The 25,526-nt window shown below is 43.6% G+C and overlaps 1 protein-coding gene across 3 annotated transcripts in view; it reads right to left on the reverse strand.

Annotated features, from left to right (window-relative positions):
• Positions 1–25,526, reverse strand: part of CACNA1S (calcium voltage-gated channel subunit alpha1 S) — a 79,992-nt gene that overhangs the window by 36,974 nt on the left and 17,492 nt on the right. For all 3 annotated transcript variants that reach the window (XM_054979106.1, XM_054979105.1, XM_054979107.1), the window contains exons 3-19: positions 23,911–24,050; positions 21,812–21,945; positions 19,514–19,666; positions 19,054–19,259; positions 18,013–18,116; positions 15,610–15,758; positions 14,232–14,313; positions 11,035–11,195; positions 9,219–9,444; positions 8,439–8,646; positions 8,090–8,210; positions 6,838–6,952; positions 6,572–6,665; positions 5,437–5,506; positions 4,112–4,244; positions 3,437–3,566; positions 1,612–1,671 (exon numbers count right to left, since the gene is read on the reverse strand). In XM_054979106.1, coding sequence (XP_054835081.1) covers positions 1,612–1,671; positions 3,437–3,566; positions 4,112–4,244; positions 5,437–5,506; positions 6,572–6,665; positions 6,838–6,952; positions 8,090–8,210; positions 8,439–8,646; positions 9,219–9,444; positions 11,035–11,195; positions 14,232–14,313; positions 15,610–15,758; positions 18,013–18,116; positions 19,054–19,259; positions 19,514–19,666; positions 21,812–21,945; positions 23,911–24,050 — 2,286 coding nt within the window. The remainder of the gene's footprint in view (positions 1–1,611; positions 1,672–3,436; positions 3,567–4,111; positions 4,245–5,436; positions 5,507–6,571; positions 6,666–6,837; positions 6,953–8,089; positions 8,211–8,438; positions 8,647–9,218; positions 9,445–11,034; positions 11,196–14,231; positions 14,314–15,609; positions 15,759–18,012; positions 18,117–19,053; positions 19,260–19,513; positions 19,667–21,811; positions 21,946–23,910; positions 24,051–25,526) is intronic.

Consider the following 25,526-nt stretch of genomic DNA (forward strand, 5'->3'; position numbering starts at 1 on the left):
TACAGCGACCTTTAAGTCTTTGATGGAATGTCCTGGTAGATTGAAGGAGATGTTTACATTTACTAGCAAAGGAATGTTTTGGTTTCATCCTCCCTCTCCCCCCCTAACTGCATCTTCTCTCTCCTCCCCTCTTCCCCCCTCCTCTTCTATATTTGACCAGTTTCTGTACCATGCATCTGACAAAGAGAACTTGATTCTCAAAAGCTTATGCTACAATAAAATTGGTTAGTCTTAAAGGTGCTACTGGACTCTTTTTGATTTTGCTACTACAGACTAACACGGCTAACTCCTCTGGAACTATGACTACAGTAATGCCTACTTTGTCATTCCAAAAGGGTTATCTGAATTGTCCTTATGTCTCTCTCATTGTCAGTGTGTTTATAAGAAACACTGTATCAGATTACATAGAGGTACTTATTTTTCTATGTTTCTCTGCTAAATGTGTTTGTGTTTGTGAGTGTGGTATGTGAGCACACATTTGTATGAATACATGAATGTTATTGTTAAAAGGTGGGAACTCCCTTAAACTAAAGTTTGTCTGAAAAGCACTCTGGTAATTAGCGGCCACCACTCAGGCATCTCCTGAAAACATCTGGACTGGCCCACTGACAAGTCGCCCTTCCATCTCAGTCCTAGCATAATAACAAAATAACAGGGTAGAAAAGTGCAGAATGAAAATCCTGAGCAGTAAAAGTCATGAAAAGTACTGTTTCCAGGTCTTTCTTATGACTTTCCAGAATGAGAAATGCTAATCCTGGCTGCTTGGTAGTCACCAAACCCCTCCCTGAAAAGATCCGTTTTTTCCAAGTTCTGGCATTTACCAACAACGCAGCATGAGCTTTGAATCTGTATCGAATTTGTATTTGACTTTGACTCTGTATCGATTTTCTGGACAATTCCTCTCTTCCAATCAAATTGTTGCGAGGGAGGAACAAAGAGCACTCCCAGCCAATCCAAGCTGCAGAGAGCTGCCACTCTCCTTCCCCTCTTTCTGCTCCTTCCTCCTTCCCCCTTCATTGCGGGCTGGAGAGAGATTTTTTTCCCTTGTATAAAAGGAGAAAAGCCTTGGCTTGCTCAGGGGCCATAGAATTCCAATGCTTTGCCTAGTTTGCCTTCAGCTGCAAGCCCCTGTCTGCGTTCTGCTGCCCAGCCAGCCAAACCTGGGGCCTTACTCCAGAGGACTCTGGGCCTGGCTGCCTGCAGAGTGCAGGGCAGAAATCTTCTCTTTCCCAGTCCTTCGTCTCGCTGCCATTCGGGGTTGCGCACCTTAGTCATCTCTGGTTCAGAGCTTTAGCCCCAAATTTGATCAGAGTTCACTGAAGGAGAAGGGATGGTGAGGAAAGCCCTACACTAACATCACATATTGGACTGTTGTTTGAAAAGGGAAGGGAAGCTTACATCAGCCCAACTTTCATCAACACCTGCTAAATAGACAAGTGAAGGAACTAGTGTAATTTCAGCTGTGGAAACTCAAAGAATGAGGGTACTTGAAACCCTAAATCCCTTAACCTAATCCAAACCTTGGCAGATGTGCATTCAGTCCCATTAAGAACATATAAAATGAACATGAGGAAGATCTTTATGTGAGAGTTTAAGCCCTAAGTAATTTACCTTTAGAACTATTTCCACTGTAAATACAGAAGTGAAGCCAATGTCAAAATATCCTAGAATCTAGAGACAAACCCCACCCCAGAGAAAGAAGGAATTAGTTTTGTAAATACAATTCATTCTCAAAAACATTTAATTTTCAAACTCAGCATTTACCTTTTGTATGCACTCTCACATGAAACTCAAGAAAAGAAAGCATATACATAGTTCCTTATAGCTAACTAAAACTTCTAGTTATTTACATTCAGTGTGCAGTCTCCTCATATCTCCACATATCCCCATTCACTTTGGTATTATAAACCTGTATGGATAGTACTTTAATTTCTATGAAATGATTATGTAATTTTGGGTTTTCTCAAGGACATTAAGATAAAGGAAGTATCCTATAAAGGTAATGATCAAATTAAGCAGTCATTATTTTTATGCATATTATTTTCATTTCTGATTACATTTTAACAATGCATTAATTATTACAGTTCATAGTCTTTATCATTGAGAAGATCTAGTGCTGCCCTTGAGGCAGGGATCTTTTGATTGTGTCATCAATGATGCAGACCGATGTCCCTAAGGACACCTACCAGGTAACCTTCTTTTGAGCTTTAGGAATGCTCGCTGACTAGTTTTATTTACTCAGTTTTCAAAGTGGAATTTATTCATGTCAGTAAGTATATTTAACTGCTACCTTCTGTTTGTTTTATGACTGCATGTTAGTTGTGTTTTTAGTGACTTTTCATAGAGGCAATTGGATCATTTCATAATTAAAATAGAACATGATTCAGGATAATTAGGAGCCACGTGTAATTTTTAATGAACTCACTGGAGGCATTATGTTTTTGTTCATGTTTGAAAGTTCAGCTCCTAGGTTTAGCTCACAAACCAGTCACTTATAACCAGTGGTCATTTCCTAGAAAAAGAACTGCAGGAACTCATTAGCATATCTCATTAGAATATGACACACACCCTGACATCACTGGAAGTGTGTCAGAAGGCACCATCCACCCCTCAGGCCCCCTTCCCCAAAAATCTCCAGGTATTTCCTTAGAGCAGAATGAACTCAAAGCAGCTTACCCTCCTTTGGAGAGCCAGCCCTGCTTGCTTGCACACACGCACTCACTCTCTCTCACAAGTCACAAATGAAAATAAAGCAGCAGAATGAATTCTAAGCAGCTTATGTTCCTTTGGAGCCCAGCCCCACTTGGCTTGCACTCATTCACTCATTTTCTCTCTCCCCCTCCCCCCGCCTAAGTCACAAATGAAAATAAAGCAGCAGAACGAATTTTAAGCCGCTAATGTTCCTTTGGAGCCCAGCCCCACTCGGCTTGCACTCATTCACTCGTTTTCTTTCTCTCTCTCCCCTCCCCCTCTCACAAGTCACAAATGAAAATAAAGCAAGCAGCAGAGCAGAATGAATTCTAAGCATTCCTTTGGAGCCCAGCCCCACTCGGCTTGCACTCATTCACTCATTTTCTTTCTCTCTCTCTCTCTCTCCCTCTCCCTCCCTCGAGTCACAAATGAAAATAAAGCAGCAGAGCCTGCTGCTAAAGACAAGGACAGCCAGGAGGGAAAGGAATCACGTGGACATGGCCAAAACCCACATGACCTATTTTCAGAGCTACTGGAACGCTGTTCTGGCGCGTTCCACCTCCAAATAAGCCCCGGTTATAACCATCTGCAGCCCTTTCTCATTGCCTAAAGTGTTGCCCCGATGCATTCCTCAGAGCGTTTACCAAGTAAAAGGAAGATACAATGGATAGAGAATTTCTGTGGGTCAGTCTGGATTATCCCCTATCACCATGTCACACAGTGAAGCACAATCACTTGGAGTCACCTTATTCCTGAAGGACTCAGCTCTGATGGGGTCTTCAGCTGCCAGTGAGATGCTGCTGAGCAGGATGAAGAGAAGAATGAAGTTGGTGAACCAGGTGGCGTTGACAATCCGGTGGCACAGTACACGAATCCTGAAGCAGAGGGAGAGAAAGAGAGGCCAGCAGGCTCAAACTGAATAGGATAGTCGGAACAGCATCTGAAGGGTTGCTTATGCTATCAGTTTTTACATTTCTAGCTAGCTTCTCCACCAGAGAATTCGGAGTTGTGGATATGGGTCTCCCAGTGGATCTCCCATTCATGTGTTGGCCCAGTTCAAGGCATTATTCATATATAGGAATTATCCTATAAAGGCAATGTTCAAATTAAGATGTCATTATTTTTATGCATTTTATTTTCATTTCTGATTACATTTTAACAATGTAGTAACTATTACAGCTCATTGTCTTTGTGAATTTTTTTTGTCTCATGGATGCCCTGCAGCTCTGGGACCCTGTCAGAAAAAGTCTAAAGTTAGAGAATGGTCTAGAGGTGCCTACTGGGATTTCATCTCTGAAATGGAGGCCTGGGCAGGTATACATTTGTGTGGTGGTGAACACTCCATGTCAGATCTGTACAGGCACTCCTTTTTTCTAGGGGCTAATGGCCACAGAAAGAGAGAGAAAGAAAGAGAGCATACTTGTTGGTTGGGCTAAATATGAAGAATGCACTGGCTTCAGGCATGGGCACTGCCTTCTCCTTCAACTGCAGTTCTGCTAGTGGACGTGGCCGAGGACTCAGTGGGATTTCAGGTTCATCTTCTTCATCATCACCTGCAGGGCACACAGTTAATCACTGTCAGGATTCATGCCCAAGTTGTTGTATAAAAGTAGGTTCCCAGACTCTACAGACCCAAAACTCCTAATAGGTGAACTTAAGGGAAAGGCAGTAGTAATGGATCAATACTTCTATGCCTAACACTTAAAAAAACTCCTCTGTGTTGTTATGTTAATCTTAAGTTCTAGCAGAAACTATTTGCTCACATACCCTGAGATACTGACTTAAACCTCTTCCTTTTCTTTTACTCAGGGCTTTTTTTCTGCGAAAAGAGGTGGTGGAACTCAGTGGGTTGCCCTTGGAGAAAATGGTCACATGGCCAGTGGCCCCGCCCCCTGATCTCCAGACAGAGGGGAGTTTAGATTGCCCTCCACGCAGCTTGGCGGCGCAGAGGGCAATCTAAACTCCCCTCTGTCTGGAGATCAGGGGGCAGGGCCACCGGCCATGTGACCATTTTCAAGAGGTGCCAGAACTCTGTTCCACCATGTTCCTGCTGAAAAAAAGCCCTGCTTTTACTCAATATTTGTACTGGAATTTGGCCTTTGCCCATATACTAGTAATGGCAAGCACAATCCTTAGCTTCATCAGTGTTCTTTCTTCCACATGGAGAGATGCATAACTTGTACAGTTGGTGATTTCATTCATACACTATAGCTACTAAGACTGACTGTTTTGCATGCGGCCATGTGAGTCAGAAGAAATTTAGGTGGATATTTCCTTCTTCTCATACTTCTAGTAAGGAGAAGTGCCTTTGAAGAAGGCAGTTTCACTCCCTACATTAACCACAGTGTCTTTTTCTTTCACATGTGAGTTATCAGCACCAACGACTGCCTGTCTTTGGCAAACCTACAGAAAAGAGTAGGATACAGATGACAACCTGCTGGTTCCGAGGCTTCACATTTTTCAGATGAATGCATCTCTGAAGCACAGGGACAGAGCTGCCACCATTTTTAGAATCTAAAGAAGCCCTTCACCTTCAGTACTCTTTCTGTTGCTTCCACCCCTCTCGGTGCTGCATGTAAAGAGACAGAGAGTCTAGCACAGACAAGCTGTGCAACTCTGCACAGCATGGATATATGAGACATGATCTCACTTTCATACATTTCAATACCATCATAATACGGTGTAGGTCATTTCTCTTTCTAATTCTCTTTTCAGTGCTTGTGGTAGGAGCTGATCCTTCCTTACCTGGGAAGTCAGCAGAGGGATAAGGGTCCTTGACCTCATTGACATTGGACTCAAATTCATCTACTTTCAACTGAGGAAAGAAAGATAAGGAAAACGTGAATGTTAATGCTCCATCCTTCTACACCAAAATTACAAATGGGCAGTGCTGCAACATGAAGTCATAGGGTTGTTGTAGCATAGTGGTTAAGTGGTTGAATTGCAAATCAGCACTCTGCTGGTTGGAATCCCACTACTGCCATGAGCAGTGCAGGTGGCCTTGAGTAAGTCACTCCTCTCAGCCCCAGCTCTCCAGTTGTATTGTGGGGATAATAATAATACTTAGCTCACCGCTCTGAGTGGGCACTCATCTTTCTAGAAGAGCGGTACATAAGCACAGTTGTTATTGTTAAGAAAATGGGATGACTGAAGAGTAAGATTTTTTAAAAAGCATCCCATGGCAACGGCACTTAGGGACATTTCACATATTGTACCTTTTTTGCATGAAAAGCACTTCTGTATAGGTTGGCACATAGGTGATGATATGTAACAACATATTTAGAACATAAGAAGAGCCCTGTTGGATAAAACCAATAGTCCATCCAGTCCAGAATTCTGCTTCACACAATGGCCAGCCAGTTGCCCGTAGGGTCAACCAAGGGGGCATAGTGACCAAGGCCTTATCCTGATGTTACCTCCTAGCACTGGTATTCAGAGGTTGTATATGTATATACAACAATTCCATTACATCCTATTCCCAAACAGATGTGCTTCCGTGCATCACGTGAAGTGGCCCACAGAGAACTATGTTTTGTAAGGAACTTGGTTTTAGGTATCAAAGAAAACCTATGCTTTATTTAACCAAATTCTTTGTTTTTCATTTAGAATATGGGGCTTGTCTTGCCCCATTTCCAGTGAAATCTGATACTCCCCAAAAGTCCTACATAATTTAAAAGTAAGGGGAGTCAGCTTTCTTGGGACAAAAGAATGCTTGTACTCATAAATGTAGATACCAAAGAGCTTGTGGTATTTTGGAACAACTTGGGGGGGGGAAAGTCACAAATCTCCAGAACAGTCTGAATACTTGTCCCTATGAGGCTCCTGTAGGGCACTGGAAAGCAGACAAATGTGAGACTTGGAGATGGCATCCTTGGCTCACCTTCGCTGTGGTAGGGATTCCTTCTCCCTTGGCTTTCTGTTCCAGCTTCTTAGCCAGCATCTGTTTTTCCTCATCTGATTTCTCAGGGTAACCTCTAGAGAGAAGAACAAGAAAGCAAGAGGAGAGGGAAGTGAAGCCAAGGGTAAGGCATGCTGGGGAAAAAACTTAACAGTTGGGCTAGGCATCTTTATGTTGGATCCCACAGATTTCCAAGGACGAAAGGCCAAAGGCAACAAATGTTGAGGCCAGCAGATGGAAGAACTGACCTGGACATTTTCTTTCTCTTTTTCTCTTCAGCTTTGGCTTTCTGAGCAGAAGTCAAAGTTTCAGCTTCAGCAAGGTTATCCACAGCAATGGCCAAGAAGACATTGAGCAAAATATCTGGTAGCAGGGGAGAAAGGCTAAGGATTTTTACTGTATAAGTTTAAAAAGCAAAGAACAATGGAGAAGAGTCTGTGATGATTTCCATGATGACTATGTCTTGATACTGAGAGATATCTTAACTTCAACTTCCTACATTATTCATTTTGTCACATTAGAACGAAACCTGAAATTCAGAAAAGAGTAGCAGGAGGCTGGAAAAGGCAGGTTATCTTTTCATAATTCTAAAAATCAGAATCCTGATATGGAGATAGTACAACTGGAAAAAGTCCCTGCACACTTGTGGTATAGTCATCTCAAGAAAGGCAAGGGACTTGCTTAGAATAAAGTCACCTATTCAAGTGGATTGTGAAGATGAGAAAAACATTTAGATGCACAAATCTGATGTGTAAACATGCTCTAGGCCATATGAATGGGAATTCTGTTCAGCAATGAATATTAAGCTACCTGCATGTTTGTAACTTTGTGTCAGCGGAAAGGAAGGTTCAGAGTTCTGATATGTGCACCAAGTCACAGAATAGCAGACTATATGAATGGACAATGAATGGACAAACTAAGTCTAATGATGAGAAATCTACATACCATCCATCTTGTCCACCTACTTGAACAGTCTATTTTCCATCTGTGACAGCCTAGACTACTAACCTATATAATGCACAAACTTATTTGCATATAGAGAAGGCAAAACATCCTTTCAGGAATACTTACGGTTCTCCTGGTCACATTAATGACCAGTCCATGGCCGTTTTCACACACTGGTAAGCCCCTGGAAAATCGGACAAAACTCATGGCACAACAGCATCTTCATAACGCGCTTTCCCATCATTATCCTGTTTAATGGCACAATTTTTGATGTCATTGCACCATTAGACAGGATCATGATGGGAAATCGCACTATGAAGACACTGTTGTGCCATGAGTTTTGAGCAATTTTCTGGGGGCTTATCGACATGTGAAAACGTCCCATGTTTTAAGTCAACCATCTTTGCTGGTTGACCATTATTAGACTTAAGATTCTGGGCTAAAAATGAAGCTTAAAATGCTATATCCAGTGAACAACTGTAGCAGAGTTTTACCTATTGTCAGATGATGTCAATAACCAAGCAATGATACTCAGACTGATTACAGAAAGGATACAATTCCCGCAGACAAAGAGAACAATGAAATAAATGCAGACCAGCATACCGGGGTATGATGGTCCTCCATAGGCCATAATTCCATTATACATTATAGAAGTCCAGTCTTCCCCAGTCAGGACCTTAGAAGAGGAAAGAGATTTTGTAAACAGTAGGACGTTGTAGGTACAGCCATTACATTAAGAGGAACTAAGATCTCCTTTCCCCTTGTCTTGTAGCACCAAGAAGAAAGCCTGAAAGATCAGAAAATATCCCAGAAGTTTTGACTCCTGTTTTCCTACTGGTCACTTAATATACAGAACAGAACACAAATGTCTTGCTCCAGAACCCTGCCGTTAACTGGATAGTACCTGGAAGACGCTGATGAAAGCCTGAGGAAAGTTATCAAAGGTGCTACGGCGTATCTCCGTATCATCAAAGTCAAACCTGCCTCCAAAAAGTTGCATCCCTAAAAGTGCGAAGATGACAATGTACAGGAAGAGGAGGGTGAGGAGGGAGGCAATGGAGCGCACTGAATTCAGCAAAGATGCCACCAAGTTGTTCAGAGAGGTCCAATATCTAAAGAGAGAGAGGGAGAGGTAATTCCATTCTTAATATTCATAAGGGCTGTGGCACAGACAGAAGTACATATTTAAATTGCTGAAAGGGGCTTGCACTAAATTATCTCCATTGTTTCCAAACCTTGTATTGTGTTTTTGCAAGGCATGGTGCAAACTAAGCTGTAGTGGTTTGTGACCTGTCTCACCGATTATACTGCATCTATACACATATGATATGTAGGATCTGCTTGTGAAAGCCATTTAGCACTTTTGCAAGGTTCATTGTGGTAGAAAAGAGAAGGCAAAATTGGCTGCAATGCTAGCCATAGTTACCAGGAAGCATGATTCCTTCTAAATAAGTGTAATTAGAATCAGGCTATAAGACTACTGAAATTCTGCAAGAATTCTGATCTTATTGACCGACTGAGATGTCATGGGGAGATAAGTTACATACTTAAGGTGTGCTGAAGTTGGCATGTGATATCCCTAGCAATGATTGGCTGGAAACAGCAAGACAAAGGTTCTTCAGAGTGTCTACATATACTGCCATACTGGCGGCAGCACCCTGTTTTCCTCCCAGGGGATACTCACTTGGTTATCTTGAAAATCCTCAACAGACGAATGCACCTCAAAACTGAGATGCCCAGAGGAGTCATGGAAATAATCTCCACCAGTATGAGCTCCAGAATGCCAGTGCAAACCACCAGGCAATCAAAACGGTTGAAGATGGACATGAAGTACTGGCGCAGACCCAAGGCATACATCTTCAGAATCATCTCTACTGTAAAGAGAGCCAGCAGCACCCGGTTGGCAATATCTGCAAACAATAAATATGATTGATGATTATTAGAGATCTTCTCTGGCCATCAGGAGCCACACAAGGGCCTGATTCCTCTTCAGAGGAAGGAGGAAGAAAAGGGAGGACTCTAGGACTATTTGCTGCACCCTACTCAGCAGTCCTCTTTGCTGGGACAACAACACACCCACTTGCAGCCCTCAGAGGAGTCATTAGGGGTGTGCGTGAAGGTCAACACACTCATTACATGCAGGTATGTGATTCTTTCCCTTAACACTTATAACTTGAAAAGCAGTGTTGCAGGTTGCCATTGGGAATGGGATGGGCAGGTGCCAGGCTTTATTTGCTGCCATCCTGCTATTAGCAGTCAGGCCCCTTCCTCACGCTAAGAGGGCAGTTTATGGATAGAATATCATAACTGCCCCCCATAAGTCCGAGGCACTGCCTGGCGCAGAGCGGATGCCAGCTAGGCAGGAGCTTGGAAAAGTACTAGAACATGAGTCAGAGGTGGTTTCCTAAGAAAACCCTTGTCTAATCTCATCAACGTTTCCCCCTCATCCACATATCCTAACCAAAGCTATTCAGAAAACATTGTAGCTTCCCCATCCAGTACTTACCAGGTCATCAAGCAATATTTTCACCTATAGTCCATCCCAGATAACCACTTCTGGTCTCTCTCAACTTATTGTTCTACCTCTGGACAAACCATTCACTTATTGTTTAGGGGAGCAAGATGCCTGTTTTGCCCCAGGGTTCATTTTGCCCTGTAATTGGGCTCCATAGCCATTTACTGTGTGTGTGTGTTCTGGAACCATACACCCACCCTCAAGTTTGCTTGAGACTCTTCTTCTCACCATGAAACACTGGTAATTTTTGCTGTTGCCTCCACAGACCCCTCCTGTCCTCAAAATTGGTAATTACTGCCCTCCTTGAACCACTTTCTCCTATTTTCCTCCCTAATTTTTCGAGTTAGCCTTGTATGTGTGCTGTGTATGATTTCCTGTACATTTGCCTTTATTTTTTCTTTATTTAAAAAAACCCTTTCTGGTTGAACATTTTCCTGATTTATTTGAGAGTTCTCTAAGGAATAATCCCCGTAGACATAGAGAACCCCACCTAGGTGGGGATCCCCATTCATTAATCAATGTGAAAATACAGACTGTAGCACTGAGGAGAAAGTAAATCAGTATTGGAAGGCAGAATTAGTTTGGGATGGCGGGGGGGGGGGCTAAAAGTTAAAAGAAGCAAAGAAGGAGGGCAATGATGTTCAAGTCTGACATTCTCACAGGCCTTCACCTTGGCCAGTTCCACATGCCCTTAAAGGGATGGCCCACTCACAGAATGCTGGTGGTTTTTCCACTTCACTCCAGACGTCTATGTTTTCAAAACGGTTGCAGGGTATTTGGCTTCTGTTTTTGGTGCCTTTTTTGTGACCACGGAAAGTGCGTTCCCAGAAAAGGTGCCAAAAAACCAGAAGCCAAATGGTCCTCAAACATTTTGCAAATGGGGACATCTAGATTCCTGGGGAAAAGCGTTCAGTGAGTGGGTGTTTGGAAATGGCCCTTGTTAAAAAGAAACTGGGAAGTCCCAGAAATGAAATGCGCAGCTCACCTTGTACGTGGGTCAGCCAGCCAGGCTGATTGTGATGCTCAGATGCTATTGAGAGAGTGTTCAAGGAGACAATCAGGATCACAAACCAGTAGAAAAACTTGGACTTAACCACTTCACGACATTTCCGACGTAAAAGACGGTTCCATCGCCGCCAATGCCGGCTAGAGGGGAAAGAGTCAAGGACAGCCAAAATGAGAATAGCAGCAAATCAGCCTCCAAGGCCAGCCTTACAAAAGTTTTGGAACCACTGCTCTTTTAGGTGCAGAGTCAAGCCTAGAGACCATAAAGCCCTTAGGACATCTGAAGTCCCTTCTGTTTGTTTCCCTTCTAGAGTTGCCAGGCATGGCCTAGTGACTTCTAGGCGTCCAGAGAGGGACATGGGGGTGCTGTCAGGCAAAATCTAGAATTTCCAGTGATTCCTAGAACAGATTAATACCACTTCTTAGTTTTTCCCAGAAGTGACATCATACTGTGGCAGTAGCAGTGGGAAATGAGAGCTGGGGTGGGAGATTCCTCACCCCTGGCAGGAACCTGGAACCATGCTACCTGCCCCCAGAGGAGAGTCCAAATGCCCATGGTTTGCTGCTCTTTTACATGTTTGTGTGAATATTTAGACCTATCAAAGCTCATCAAAAGTAGAAGTGGTATGGGAGAACTGATTGACTATGTCCACCATTGCTCCTCTTTTCTGTGAATTCAGAGGTGTGCGGTAGAGTAACTTGGTGTCAGCTTTTCCAGCCAGCCAGCCATGCCACATGGCCCACCTATGGCTCAGACTTGTTCAGTGTATGGCCTACTAGGAGAATGAAAACCTTGTGTGCTGCTGCCAGTAAACTCAGAAAGGAGGAGAGGATAGAGGGGTAGAGGGAGGCCCCTACTTTACTGTCTTTTAGGCGCCAGGCCAAACCATTTTGCTCACCTAAGCCAGGAGTCCTCAGATCAGTTGAGCTCTTAGCCTTCTTTGGAATTCTGAGAGCAGGAAATGAGCATCACAACAAAATGGCTGCTGTGTTGCGAGGGGAGACTGATCACAAAATGTGGGGAGGTACAACAAAATGAAATGATGTTCCAAGTGAATCATTTTCCTGTTTCCAAATGGGTGTTTCCCATAGACACAGATACCTCCTGTGCTCTTCTAAATCACCTCCTACTCCAGTAGGGTTGCAAGCTGGAGCACAGACAGACTTTTAATTTCATTTGGGGGGCAGAGACTGTTCAAATGGCATCACACTATGTTCTAGGAATCCTCCTAATTTCTACAGTAAAACCCATAGAGGGGATTCCTACAGTGTCATGAGATGCTATGACGTTTTGCTCCCACTGCTCCATAGAGGGGCCAGAGCAGCAGGGGAGAGATTGCCCATCAGAGGGGGCAACCTGGTAAGAGAGGGCAACCTGGAGAGCCAGTTTGGTGTAGTGGTTAAGAGCACAGGACTCTAATCTGGGGAGCCGGGTTTGATTCCCCACTCCTCCACTTGAAGCCAGCTGGGTGACCTTGGGCAAGTCATGGCTCTCTGGAGCTCTCTCAGCCCCACCCACCTCACAGGGTATTTTGTTGTGAGGATAATAATGGCATACTTTGAAAACTGCTCTGAGTTGGCATTAAGTTGTCCTGTAGGGCGGTATATAAATCAAATGTTGTTGTTGTTATACACCAATGAATTGGATGAAGCCAGCATTGTCTCTTTCCTTTGAGGAAGAAGCAAGTGGGCACCTGCAAACATTGCTAGGTAACATGGTGTCCACAGGCCCCATGTTGGGAATCACCAAGCCAGACTTTTAATTGCATTTTATTTCCTTGATGTTTTCTAACCATGGGCTATGCTGCTTGATTTTGTGTCCTGTCTTTGTACTTACATTGTTGGTTTTACTGGTTGCTGTTTTAAAATTCTGAGTTGGGAATTATTTTACTTGCTATATTTTTAGTTTTAACATTGTATTATTATTGTTTTATGTTGTTAGCCACTGTGGGAAGATTTTGGAGAGTGCCAGATATAAATGTCTGAACTCATAAATAAAAGGGGGAGTTATAGAGAGATGGCTGTGGGGAAAACAGAAATAAGGGGGTAACTATGTGGTAGGGATTCCAGGAGAGAGAAAGGAGCATTGCTACAGGACTGAGAGAGAATGGGAGGGAGGGGTAATAGAGACAAGTTTACAGTGATTTCTGGTGGTGCTAGAGTTGCCAGTTCCAGGTTGGGAAATTCCTGAAGATTTGAGAGTGAAGCCCAGGGGAGGATCTGGTACTCACCGTGATGAGGATCAGCCCCTTTGGGGCCAAAATCAGCCTCAAGCAAAGTGCAGAAACACTCCCACAGCAATGGCGATGACATCACTTCTAGAAGTGACATCATTGCGTCTGCTGGGAGTGTGCACATTGCGCTTGTGCCCGGAGTGCTTGCTCATGGAGGACAATTGCCTGGAAGCTTAGAAACTCTCACTGGTCACTGGTGACCAGCAGGAAGGGCAAACTGCTGGGAGGTTGCTTGTCAAAGCCTGATGACTGCAGAGTTTGGGGAGTGGTGGGAACTCAAAGGGGATTTGATGCCATAGAGACCACCCTGCAAAGCTGCCTTTTCCTCTAGTGGAATGATCTCTGCAGTCTAGAAATCAGTTGTAATTCTGGGAGAACTCCAGGCTGCATCTGGAGGTTGGCAATCTTAGGTGGTGCAGGAAGAGAAGAGAGAGCATGTTATAGGGTAAGGGTATGTTACAGAGATGGAAAGAGATGTAGGTTTTATGGGCCTTTGGTCAAACAGCATAAGGGCCTCCACTGATGTTCCCTTCCACTCTGAAATTGCAGCTGAAGATGTGAATGAGTTGTTGCTTTACTTTTTTGAGCACTACTTCTATCAGGAAATGGAAGATAGCCCCCGAGACAAACTTCCATTTCCTGGTGGGAGAGAAGCCTGGAGAAGATAGCCGTGTGTGTGATTTTCTTGTGTTCTGCTTCCTCCCTTGCCGCCAGGCACTAGATTAGCACAGCATTTCCAGGCAGTGGTAATGCCTGATCCACTCCGATCCTTTGCTGGGCTGCAGCCCTCAGCAGGAGGGAGGCCATAGGGTTGACCCTTGATGGGAGACTTGCACATTTTACAGGATGAAGAAAAATGCTTTTAATGTTAAAATGCCCTCAGAATGATTTGAGCTGTGGATTAGAACAGGTGGGTGTTTAAATTAGCATGTGTTCTGCTTACAAGAAGAGGATCCATTTATTCATGCCCTCGATTTCATACAGGCTCTCGGTCTCTGAGCCACCTTCATCCAACGGCATCATCCCTGTGGAAGATGGAAACAGAGACCATTGTCTTAGGCAACTCAAGCAGAGGGAAAGTTCCAACAAGGCTTATTGATAAAACTAAATATGTGCAGTGCACAACAAGCAATAACTGGTACTTAATTCTCAACTCTGCCTAGGCCCATGCGGTTCACCTTCCTTCCTTTTTCCTGTTCTGGTTTTCTCTCCTCTCAGACTACAGCCCCCAACAAGCAATACTCTCAAACCTGTTGATTACCAGCAGTAGTGTGTCTAAAAATACCATAAAATAATAAAAAACTAGTGAACCTCATGAAGTACAATCCCAGCCTGCACCAACCTTCGAAATGGCCTCCTCAGCAATGGCAGCCCAGCGAGCCCGCTGCCCTCTTTAGGTGAAGCTGTTGGGCTGGCTGGTGCACACTGGCCTCATCAGGTGAGTCACCAGAGGATGGCAGCTTCCAGGTGGTGGCTGGAGAGCTCCTGGAATTACAACAGATCTCCAGGCCATATAGATCAGCTTCTCTGGAGAAAATGGCTGCTTTGGAGAGTGGACTCTATGGCATTATAACCAGCTGAGGTCCCTCTCCTCGCCAAATGCTACCCTCTCCAGGCTCCACTCCCCAAATCTCTAGGAATTTCCCAGCCTGAAACGGGCAACCTTAATGAGTGACAGGGAGCCAGCCAGGTATAATTTGGCCCAGCAGCTAAACGGTACACACTAGCCCTTTGGGTGCTCAGGTTTCCATCTGAAGGAGACTTATGCGATTGGACCGGGAGCATTGGGGAAAGCAGCATATAGCCACGTGGGAAAGGAGGAGGCAAGTTTGTCATTCCAAGTTGGGTGCACTACCTTCTTTTCCACAAGTGTATCTATCTGCTTTGAACTCACTATTGTGCTTTCTGCCCTGTTTTTTGGTGTTGCCTATGCACAGCTGCAATTTAGTACACTCTGCTCCCCCTCGTGTGTTCACCTGCTGTTGTGTTGACATCCCTGCCCCCTCCTTCCCACTGCAGATCACAGAACTCAATTAAGTGCTGCTCTGACTGCCAGGGGACCCACAAGAACAGCATGAGGGGACATCTGGAGTCTGCAGAGGGACCAGGGAGATCAGTGAAAATCATCCCCCCACTTTCTGCTCACAGATAATATCATTTGGAACCAGCCCATGGGCTCATCTGCAAGTCAAAATAACCCTTTCCTGAAGACATTTTCTCCTGGAGTTTGGTCAGTTTTCATCCCGTAACATTTTTTGATTTTTGAAACCAGTGTCTTCTAACTGGTTTCCCATTAGTGAGGTAGTTGACAAGGCTGGTACCTTCACCACGGGTCCGGTCACTGTCTATGACTTCTGCATGAGTAATCCAATCCATGTAGCCCTTCATGTCCTCCTCTAATTGCTGCTTCTCCCTCAGTTTCTGGAACGTACCTCGTGATTTGGCTTTCTCACGCTCTTTGGTGAACTCCCTGGAACAAACCCAGTTAAAAATTAATACATACAATACGGTGGTTAACAGTGTGAGAAATGGGCCAGGTGGTCCCCAGCCAGGCTTGGCTCAGCTATGAATTTGCTAGGTAGTCTCAGACAAGGCACTAGCCCTCCAATCAACTTTCCCCTCTCATTGAACATAACACAGGGCAGTTGAAACAGTTACTGAGATAGTGTAAGTGCATTTGGACAAAAGGGTATAATTGTCATAATCGATGTCATCTAGCAAAGTAATAGGAATGTGCAAAAAAAAAAGTCAGCATAGGATTTGGAAGCATCCCTCCCCAATTTCCAGCAAGGGATGGAATGAGGTGGCAAAACAGCCCTTGAACATGCCAAGCTGAGAAGTCCCACAGCTCAGCTGATAACCAGCCAGTTGTGACAGTTGGTGCAGATTCCTTGACACCTTCTCCTGCACAACTGCCAGGCAGATCCGAATTGACTGGCCCTCTGCAGGGACTGCTTGGCTCAGACCAGGCCAGTGACAACAACAGGTACAGACTTGCCTGCTACATGGAGAGAGTGGCCACATGCACACTCCCTCTCCATGATCAGCAACATTCTGAAAGCAGCGCTGCTGATCACAGGGAGGGATGTGCTCATGACCACTTCGACAATACATGACCACTTCGTCCTCACACTCACACTTTGCCACCAATTAGGCAATTGTGTAGAGGTACAGGGTGGTGCCAGTGTGCTCACACCTGTTCTCCCTCCCTATGTGTTGAGTCAACATAACTCAAGGGTTAATCTACCCCCACATTTAAGAGAAAGCACCCTAGTTCTATAAAGCAATTAACATTCAGCAAGCACACTGGCTGTCTATTATGAGCCCTAAAAGGGAAAAAATACAGGCCAAGAGAAAGCGATCCTGTCATTTTCCCCTTCTGGGTTAAATAATATTGCATATATGGGGTAGGGGATCTGTTTCAATTAGTGAAACTCCTCTGTGGAGGGGGGTTAAACCCCTTTCCCCCAACAATGTGGCCCTGATCCAACTTTTTTCCACCCTGAATCTGCTATTTGCTTTTTAAAAATGCTGGATGTATTTGTTTCCCCAGTGCCTCATCTCATTTGGCCTGTACCCTCTGCCTCACCCCCCTCTACCTCTCTTGCATGTTCATCCTTATAGTGATTTTGCCCACATTTCCCCAGACAACTGAGCCAGCCAAGGCCAGTCTTGCTACAGATGCTGGGCTATCAGTAGTGCTCTCTTAACTCCAATTAGACTCAAAGCCAAACTGTGGCTGCCTCGGGTTCACCACCACCATTTTAAAGTGTTTTTTAAAATGCTATGAAGATCAGGCCCATGACATGGAGCTCTTTCCCCCCCCCCCGAACCCAGTGCCTTTTAAAGTGCCAAAACAGCCATGGGGGGAGGGGGGCTCTTTAAAAGACATGTGGTGATAGAAAGAGCACTGCACCACATCCCTCATGACTTTTTAAAAACACATTCAAATAGCTATGGTGAACCTGTGACACCATGGATTTCTGTCACATTTAGTTTGGCTCTCAGGCACTGTATTGGTGTTAGTTACTTATTTGTTTAATTTATTTTGTTTCTTGCAACTCTGGGTGTTTTCTTGCACTTCAGGTTCAGCAGGCGGGAGCTCTAGCAGTCTAGAGGCTCGAGTGTTTTTGTTTATCATGGCTAATCTTCATCAACCAATAAGTCTCTTTTTCAACTTGTCCCCATCTGTGGAGTCTTAAATCCATGAACTGGGGCCATGGAAAGAGAAAGGAAATATTTCTACAAGCCTGAGGAGAGACAGTAATGAAATGTTGAGAGGAGAAAGAAAGATGGAGGGATGAGTGACAGAGAAGGGGGGGAGAATGAAAGAGGTGGGGTAAGTAAGGAGATGCCATCCATAAAAAAGACATATTTCTGGTAGCAGATCAGATCACCAAATAGTAGTAACACAGAGGGCAATCTCTCTCCCACTAATTTCAGCTCATGCAGTGAGTGTATGCAGCAGTGTTGTACCACAAAACATGTTTCATGTCTGCATTAAGAAGCCCTGCCTCGTGTCTGAGGAGCTCTGCTCTATGCCTGAGGCTAGCAGTAGCTTTAGATATGGGTGAAGAAAGTGAAGCTTCCATATTTTGCCTGACTCCCATAAAGAAGTTTCCAAGATCATCCCCTCGCAAAAGACTTGGCAATTTTAAGGCACATTAAAGACAGAGTCCCATGTCAGTGATAGCTGAGAGAAAAGAGGCCACAGCCCTTCTTACCCACTGAGCACCCCCAATATCAGGTTGAGGATAAAAAATGACCCAAGTAAGATGAGGCTGACAAAGTAGATCCAGGGCCACTCATTCCCAATTGCATCATTGACCTGAGAAAGAACAGAAATGCCATGATAAATATTTCCAAGACGAGCATTTTGGAAAACCTCTAATTCCAGGGGAAAGGGCTGACTCTGGAGATTGGGAGATAACCAAGGCAAGAGCTGGGAACAGGGTCCTAGCTCATCCATCAGACCTTCCCCCTAAAACATTGATAGATTTGATAGTAATTCATTGCAAAAGGTGAGGGGCTCATTCCTAGATTCCCAGCAATGTTTGCTTTGGGAGATTATTTCTAGTTTTAGTCACTCCTGATTTCATACATAGCAAAAAGGCTCAAATTAGATAAGACACTGGCAGTACCATTATGAGCAGAGTTACACACATGTCTGTCTGTTGGTCAATAGGTTTAGAAGGGGTGCTTAGGCTGGCACTGTAGACGTCCCCCTCCCCAACAGCATTTGAGCAGGGGCCTGACAGTGCAGGGGGGGGGGCTGGTTTAAACTGTTCCTCTGTGCCATCTTCCTAACAGGCAGCCAAAAGAGTGTCTGCATGTTTGCCCCATTGGGCAAACAGCTACTCCTCAGGGCAATTTCACATTGGGAATACCCTTGCCCTTGTGCCACAGTTCTGAGTTGAAAGATGGCTGTTCTTTATAAATTAAAAACATTTAAAAGCTCTAAACACAGAATTCCTAGAGTTTCTTGTTTTTTGACCTAAAGTCAAACTTAGGTTACCTTTGGGATTGGAGCCCACATCTTAATCTCACTCTGGAACTTGATGTGTACCCTGTGCAGACTGACGCCCTGACCTATGAACTGTTCTTCCTATGGAACAGTAGTTTCACTCTCTAACGAGGAGCACTGTGCTCCATGAGTAATCTACTGCCTAGGAAGTGACAGGAGCAAATGGTCATAAATTCACAAACTTGCACTGGCCACTTGACCAGCAAGTCATACATCATCTTCTCTCTCATGCTTAGCATACCCAGTAAAGGACTGAAGTCCAACCCTCCATGGAGATACACTGGTAGACAGTCAGCATAGCAAACCCAAAGTTGTCAAAGTGGGTGATGCCATTGTTGGGTCCTGGCCACCAGCCTCTGCATTCAGAGCCATTGATGGAGCAATGGCGCCCATGGCCTGAGTTTGTACATGGAGATGGTACTTCATTTTCTACTGTGGCAATGATGTCTGAGGAAGGAAGTAAAGATACAGATGTGAAGCTCTACAAGATATGGTAAACGCATTTTTTTCTATGTAAGCATGTGCTCCGCTCTTCCATTCTAAATGCAGTAGAGCTTCAGAAGCTATGGCAGGTGTCATGGCTGTTTCCAGCTCCTGATTATGTAAGAGCCCTAGAGGCCAATGTTTTGCTCCGTGCCCCACTGTGATGCCCCAGCCATCTCTTGCCCCTTTTAAAAGAGGGGTTCGGTAGCTTCGCCTACCTGTCCCAATGTAGTAACAAGTCTTGTGCATTTTGCCCTTGAAGAGTTCTTCCCCTACTATGGCATAGATGATCAGCATGAAGACAACAAGCACAGCAATGTGGAGCAGTGGCAACATGGCTTTGATAATAGAGTTCAGTACCACTTGCAGGCCTGCAGCAGGAAGAAAGGGAAAAGAGACCGCCATTATCTTTCTCCTACATTTCCAGCCATCACCATACACCGCCCTACAATTCCATTTATGACTGACAGTGCAATCCTAAACAAATCACACCCTCCTAAGCTCATTGAAATCAATGGCCTTAGAAGGGTGTAACCCTGCTTAGGACTGTATTGTGAATCTTTGAGACTCCCAGGAATCCATGTGCATTTCAGTGGGGAAAGCTAATAATTGTCACAGCAAGAGCTATGATACAGCCTGTCATGAATCTGTCTGATGAGAGGCTGAAGCTATACTCGTTACAAGCATATGGGAGACTGATTCATTTGTGACCACTTGAAGAAAATGATTTGAAACAGGAAGAACACACCAGTTTACCTGTTTGGTCACAACTGGAAGACTCTTGAGTCATAACTCAACTTGGACCCTCTGGATCAAGTTACGTTTTTATGAACTTTGATGAACTTTTGTGAAGTATATTTCTATCAGCACTATTTTGTTCTTGGTGATAAGAGATTTATGCCAGAAATTGATTTTGTACTGTATTGTTACATTTATTATGTATAACATGTAGAAAGACTACTTATTGCATACTTTCTTGTAGTACTAATGCTAGTACTCTTGTAGATAGGCACTGGCACTTTACTGAGTATTTACAAAAAACATAGGAAGACTGGATTTATTTATAGTCTGTATATTTTGTGCAGAAGTTTTTGAATGATGATTCTCTGGCTGTACATCAGAACTGTAAACAAGTGGCTGGTTTTTGACTCAGTTTGGAGTTATTTCAGCCTGTCTTTAGTACAATATAGATATATGCATAAGAGACATCAGTAATATTGATTTTTAATAGCAATAAATGTTTATATTTTTGAAATGAATGTCTTGTTCTATACTTAGGCTGTTTTAAGGTGGATTTGAATTCTTTACATTATTATCAACTTTTGCTTAGTTTTCACAGCTTTTTTGTTTTCTTGATGTCAGCTGCATTTGCTGGCAGGTGTTGGAACTCAGGAGGCTATATTTCTCTCTGGCCGTGACACTGTGAGTGCCAGGTCTCCTTACCTTCCCGGAGGGAGGGGGGATCCAGTCATCACCATTCAGAAGAACTGCTCACGTGCTCTTCCCCAGTGTCGACGCAATGATGTCACTTTCAGGAGTGACATTATTATGCTGGCCATGGGAATGCTCCCATGCTTTGTGCAGGGCCAGTTCTTTAAGAATCAGCCTGTTTTGCCTCTGGGTTTTGCCATCTTCTATATTATATTTTCACTTGCTGAAATATTTTTCATTTACAGTTTTCTGCCTGGAAAGACTGTTGATATATTTGTGTCACTGCCTTAAACTCATGTAATACCCAATCCTTGGGAATAGTAGTCCCCAAGAAGCTTCCAATCCCCAGCAGACAGCACCATCACCAAACCCCATTCCCCAGGTTCTTAAGGGAAATCAGTGACATTCACATGCTCATTTCTCTTAGGACATGTAGCTTTCTTCACATACTGTTTAGCATGGTAAGCTGGTATTGTTTCCTAGCTATTATAGAGGAAAGCCGGTTGTTCAGACTGCACAGTTCATTGTGATATTACAGTGACAGGTGTCAACTGCAAGGTCTGTCAGAAACATGCAAGAGACCACAATAGTAACAACCCCTCCATGTGTAATTATTATGCAGGATATGACTGAATACCCCTGAAACTCTCTGAAGATCTTCATGCAGAAATCACTTGGACTTTCTCTAGTGATAATCATTTGTGTATCATCTGCTATAGCCAGTATAGCAAGAGTCACTGTGGTGTCATGGTTTATGGTATTGGGCTAGGGAGATCTGATTTCAAATCCCCAGAGTCATGAATCTCACTCTGAATTTGGGCCAATCAGACTCTCTCTCAGCCTAACCTACCTCACAGGGGTGTGAGGGTAAAATAGAGAGCCATATACACCATTCTGAGCTTGGAGAAACATAAGATAAAATAAATTGGCTAATTCTTTCTCTCTCTCTCCCTCCTTGGAACAACATATTTTTATTTTACTTATTTCTCTGATCATCTATGATCAAAAAGGGAATGAGAACTGTGTCCCACAGTCTCAGCTCCCCCATGCATCCAATCACAGAAACCTAAGAAAGTGTCACCCACTTGGCACTCCCGACACCAAGCGTAGGGGCCGTAGCACACGAAAGGCTCTCAGAGCTTTGACATCAAAACCGCCCTGCCCACTGAGAAGAGCACTCTCCATTACGCTGATTTTTTCCATGATCACTGTGAAGACTCTATGAGAGAAAGGGCACAGAAAGTGTTGAAGGAAAGTGAGCTGAAAAGGATAGGGAGATGATGGAGACAAAATAGAAGCAACAAAGCAGATAAGGAATTAAAACAGAGGCACATGGCACAGAAACCTTCCCATTGTGTCTTCAGAGGACATGGATCTTGCTGGCTGCTTGTTGCATGGCTGCTACTGTGCACAGTTACTCCAGTCTAAGCCCATTGATTTCAATAGGTTTGGACTGGAATAACTCTGGAGTAACTATTTATAAGCAATTTTCACCACCATCATCATAAACTGTTAACAAGGAATGTTTGTAGTGGAATGGCAAAATCAGCCTGAATTATGTAGGACTGTCCAACATAGGCTCAGTCCATGGTAATGGTACTCATGTGGAGTTATTTTCAGTGTAATCTTAACCATGTTTTCTCAAAAGTAAATCCCATTTTGCTCATTGGGACTTGGTTCCCTAGTAAATGTGGATTGCAGTCTTCCATGTATTGTATTAGAGCAATGAGCACAAGTATCTGTGCATCATGGGTGAAGGCACCAAGGCTCTTTGCAAAATGAACTAACAGATACAGGAAATGGCCACGTGTGATCAAAATCTACCCTCTTCAAGACAATTGGAAATCAGCTCCTATCACCCATCAGCAATTTCCCTCTGTAGTACTTGATTTGGAATTTAGTGGGGAATGTAATGTAATATAAAGGCCTGCTTTTAGGTGGAGTGAGTGAATGTCTCCATGGGTTCCTGGAGATCCTAAGTGCTGAGTCATAAGATCAGTGAGATTCCAGTGTGTGTGAATGACCAAGTCCCCATCCTGCCCTGAATAATGTATTCTTCCCTGATCAAAAGTAAACCCTATCACTTGCAGTCCTAAGTGGAATCTGGGCTAATTCACATGCACAAACCATGAAGAATGAAGAAATGCTAATGTAAACCAGGCAGCAAAGAGCAACAGCTGGCAGTGACATCCAACCATACTTTTTCTAGTTTACTATGACCACAACTACAGACGCAGCTGTCTTTGTATACCATCTGGTTCACACTATTTTCCCATTCAGCTGTATACTTGCACTTAAGGACTGATTCACATTTTGTACAACAGGTGTCTATACCATGGTGTTTGCTGTGAACACAAAGTTTGAAGTAAATATTCAGGATTCTAAATATTCAGGAAATAGATAGCGGGATCATATTGGAGGATTGCAGTGGTGCATGGCTCCCTGATGCTCATCCACCTCTGCAGACACATTTCTCTCCTGAGTTTCAGGTGAGTAGCCTTGTTGGTCTGCAGTAAAACAGCAAGATTCAAGTTAAGTAGCACCTTAAAGACCAACATGATTTGGGGGGTATAAGCTTTTGAGAGTCAAAGCTCCCTTCCTCAGATACAGTATCTGACAAAGGGAGCTTTAACTCTCAAAAGTTTATACCCAGAAAATATTGTTGATCTTGAAGGTGCTACTTGAATCAAAACTTGCATTTCTCTCCTTGACACTTGTAGTATTCCCTATAGCCTACACAGGGAACATGTGGCAATTGTTGCATAATCACCCCTACTAATCTGGGGCTAGTATTAGTAAACTTTAGAGAGGCTCCAAATACTTCTTTCTAGGGCCTTGGGTTGACATAATTCCTAAAGGGGAGAAGGGATTTTAAAAAGAAGTTTGCTGTTGCTATATATATGTATCCACTGGGCTTAATGTATATGTTAACATAAAATTAGTGTGGAAAAAACCTTCACAGGCCGTCATAATAGCTGAATTGCAAGGAAAGTAAAATGGTTATGTTCCATTTGAGTGCAGAAAAGCTGTTTAAAAGGGAGCATTTGGAGACAAAGCAATCTGACTTAAACAGTGTGTTAATATAACCAAATGTATCATCAATTTAATATTGTGCTCATTGACATTTCAACATTTCCTGCCCTCTGCAGTGCACAGAGAAATATATGATACTCAGTTTCTTTACCCTAAAAAGACGATGGTGAAATCCAGTACATTCCAGCCATTTCGTAGGTAGGCATCTGCGTGGAATAGAAATCCATAGGCTATGATCTTTAATGCTGCCTCAATGGTAAACACAATCAGAAAGAAGTATTCTAGCTTCTCCTGCAAGACACAGAAGGAAGAGGGGGAAATATGTGCAACGTCTGTTACATGGATAACAGCCTCCATCAAATTCCCTCTGTGAGTCCCATACCCTGATTCCACAGAAACTTAGCTGAAAAATCCAAAGTACTGGTTTCTTAAGGGATCTGTAGTGACATACCGCCATCATCTTATTCTTGTCAACTTGGCATTTTATAAAGTCCCTCTTCTTTAGTCATATGAGAATAAACAGACTGTGTCTGTTTTTCCACTCTGCTTTCTGTGTAATTATGAGTGTGAGCCAGAAGCTCCCAAATGTCAGCTACAGAAACTTCTATTTTTCTCCCATCCATCCTCTAACAAGGAACTCTGGGCTCCATCTGTGTTCTCTGCTTTCCCATTTTATCCTCATAAAAACCCTATTTAGTAGGTCAGACTGAGAGAGAGTAAATGGCACAAGGTTACCCAGTAAGCTTGATGGCTGAATCAGGATTTGGATCCAGGTCTTCCAGGTCCTAGTCAGACCACTACACAATATTGGCTCCCTGTGATCCCCTAGGTATATTTTGTAACACATGAAACAGCTGCAATTGAAATATGTAATTTTCCAGATGCTGTATAGGGTACTGATGCAGTGGAACTGTGCCTAGCTCTGGACCCTTCTTGTCATCCCAGCTATGAATTTTTTCCTGTCAACAGAAAGAAGCAAAGCCTATCCTATTTTGCATAACATCTCTCATCCCAAAGCAAGAGACACAGAGGATAACACTGATAAGAGAAGCTCCTATCTCCTGCTGGAGGAAGCAGCTATATTGCTTGCTAGCTACTGAGGCTGAAGATCAGCTGGGAGACAAGGTCCAGACTAGATGCTGGACCAAAAGATGCCCAGATGTTGCAAGTGAAACTGAGTTTTAGGCTGCTAGTGATGAACCATGAGGTTTTCCCCTCGACTTCCAAGCCAACATGCTCGTCTGTGAGCCTGCCAGCTGAAAATAAAGCATAGAGGACCCTTACAAGAACTGCAAACAAAATTGTGACATGCATATCAGCCAAGGGAAATGGAGTGTTTCTTGGCTAATTTCACACTTGTGCTCAGAAGTAAGGAGAGGCTAGTGACGGAACAAGAAAGAATATCACTACCCTCAGGCAGTTGGTAGTCAAGCAAATTAGCCTTAAAGAAATAGTACTATGTGGTCAGTGAGGGTTAGACTATACAGCTTTGGTTTTCCAAGATTACCTCTGAATGAGCATGAAAGCTGAAGAAGAAGCCGGTGGGGGTGGGGTGGAGAAGAACTATAAATACCAGAGGAACTCTTTCCTCACATGCCATGCTGGACAGGAGGCAATCATTTTAAAATAAGGTTATTCTTTTGAGTAATAACTGATCAAAACACTAGTTTCAATGGTTTTTTTTAAGTAACTAAACTGAATTGGACAATGAATGCCATGCTTTAATATTCATGTTTTTATCTCCATTAAAACTGAGAGTCAGTTATA

Source organism: Eublepharis macularius, chromosome 5 (assembly GCF_028583425.1).
Source record: "Eublepharis macularius isolate TG4126 chromosome 5, MPM_Emac_v1.0, whole genome shotgun sequence".
Lineage (NCBI taxonomy): Eukaryota > Metazoa > Chordata > Lepidosauria > Squamata > Eublepharidae > Eublepharis > Eublepharis macularius.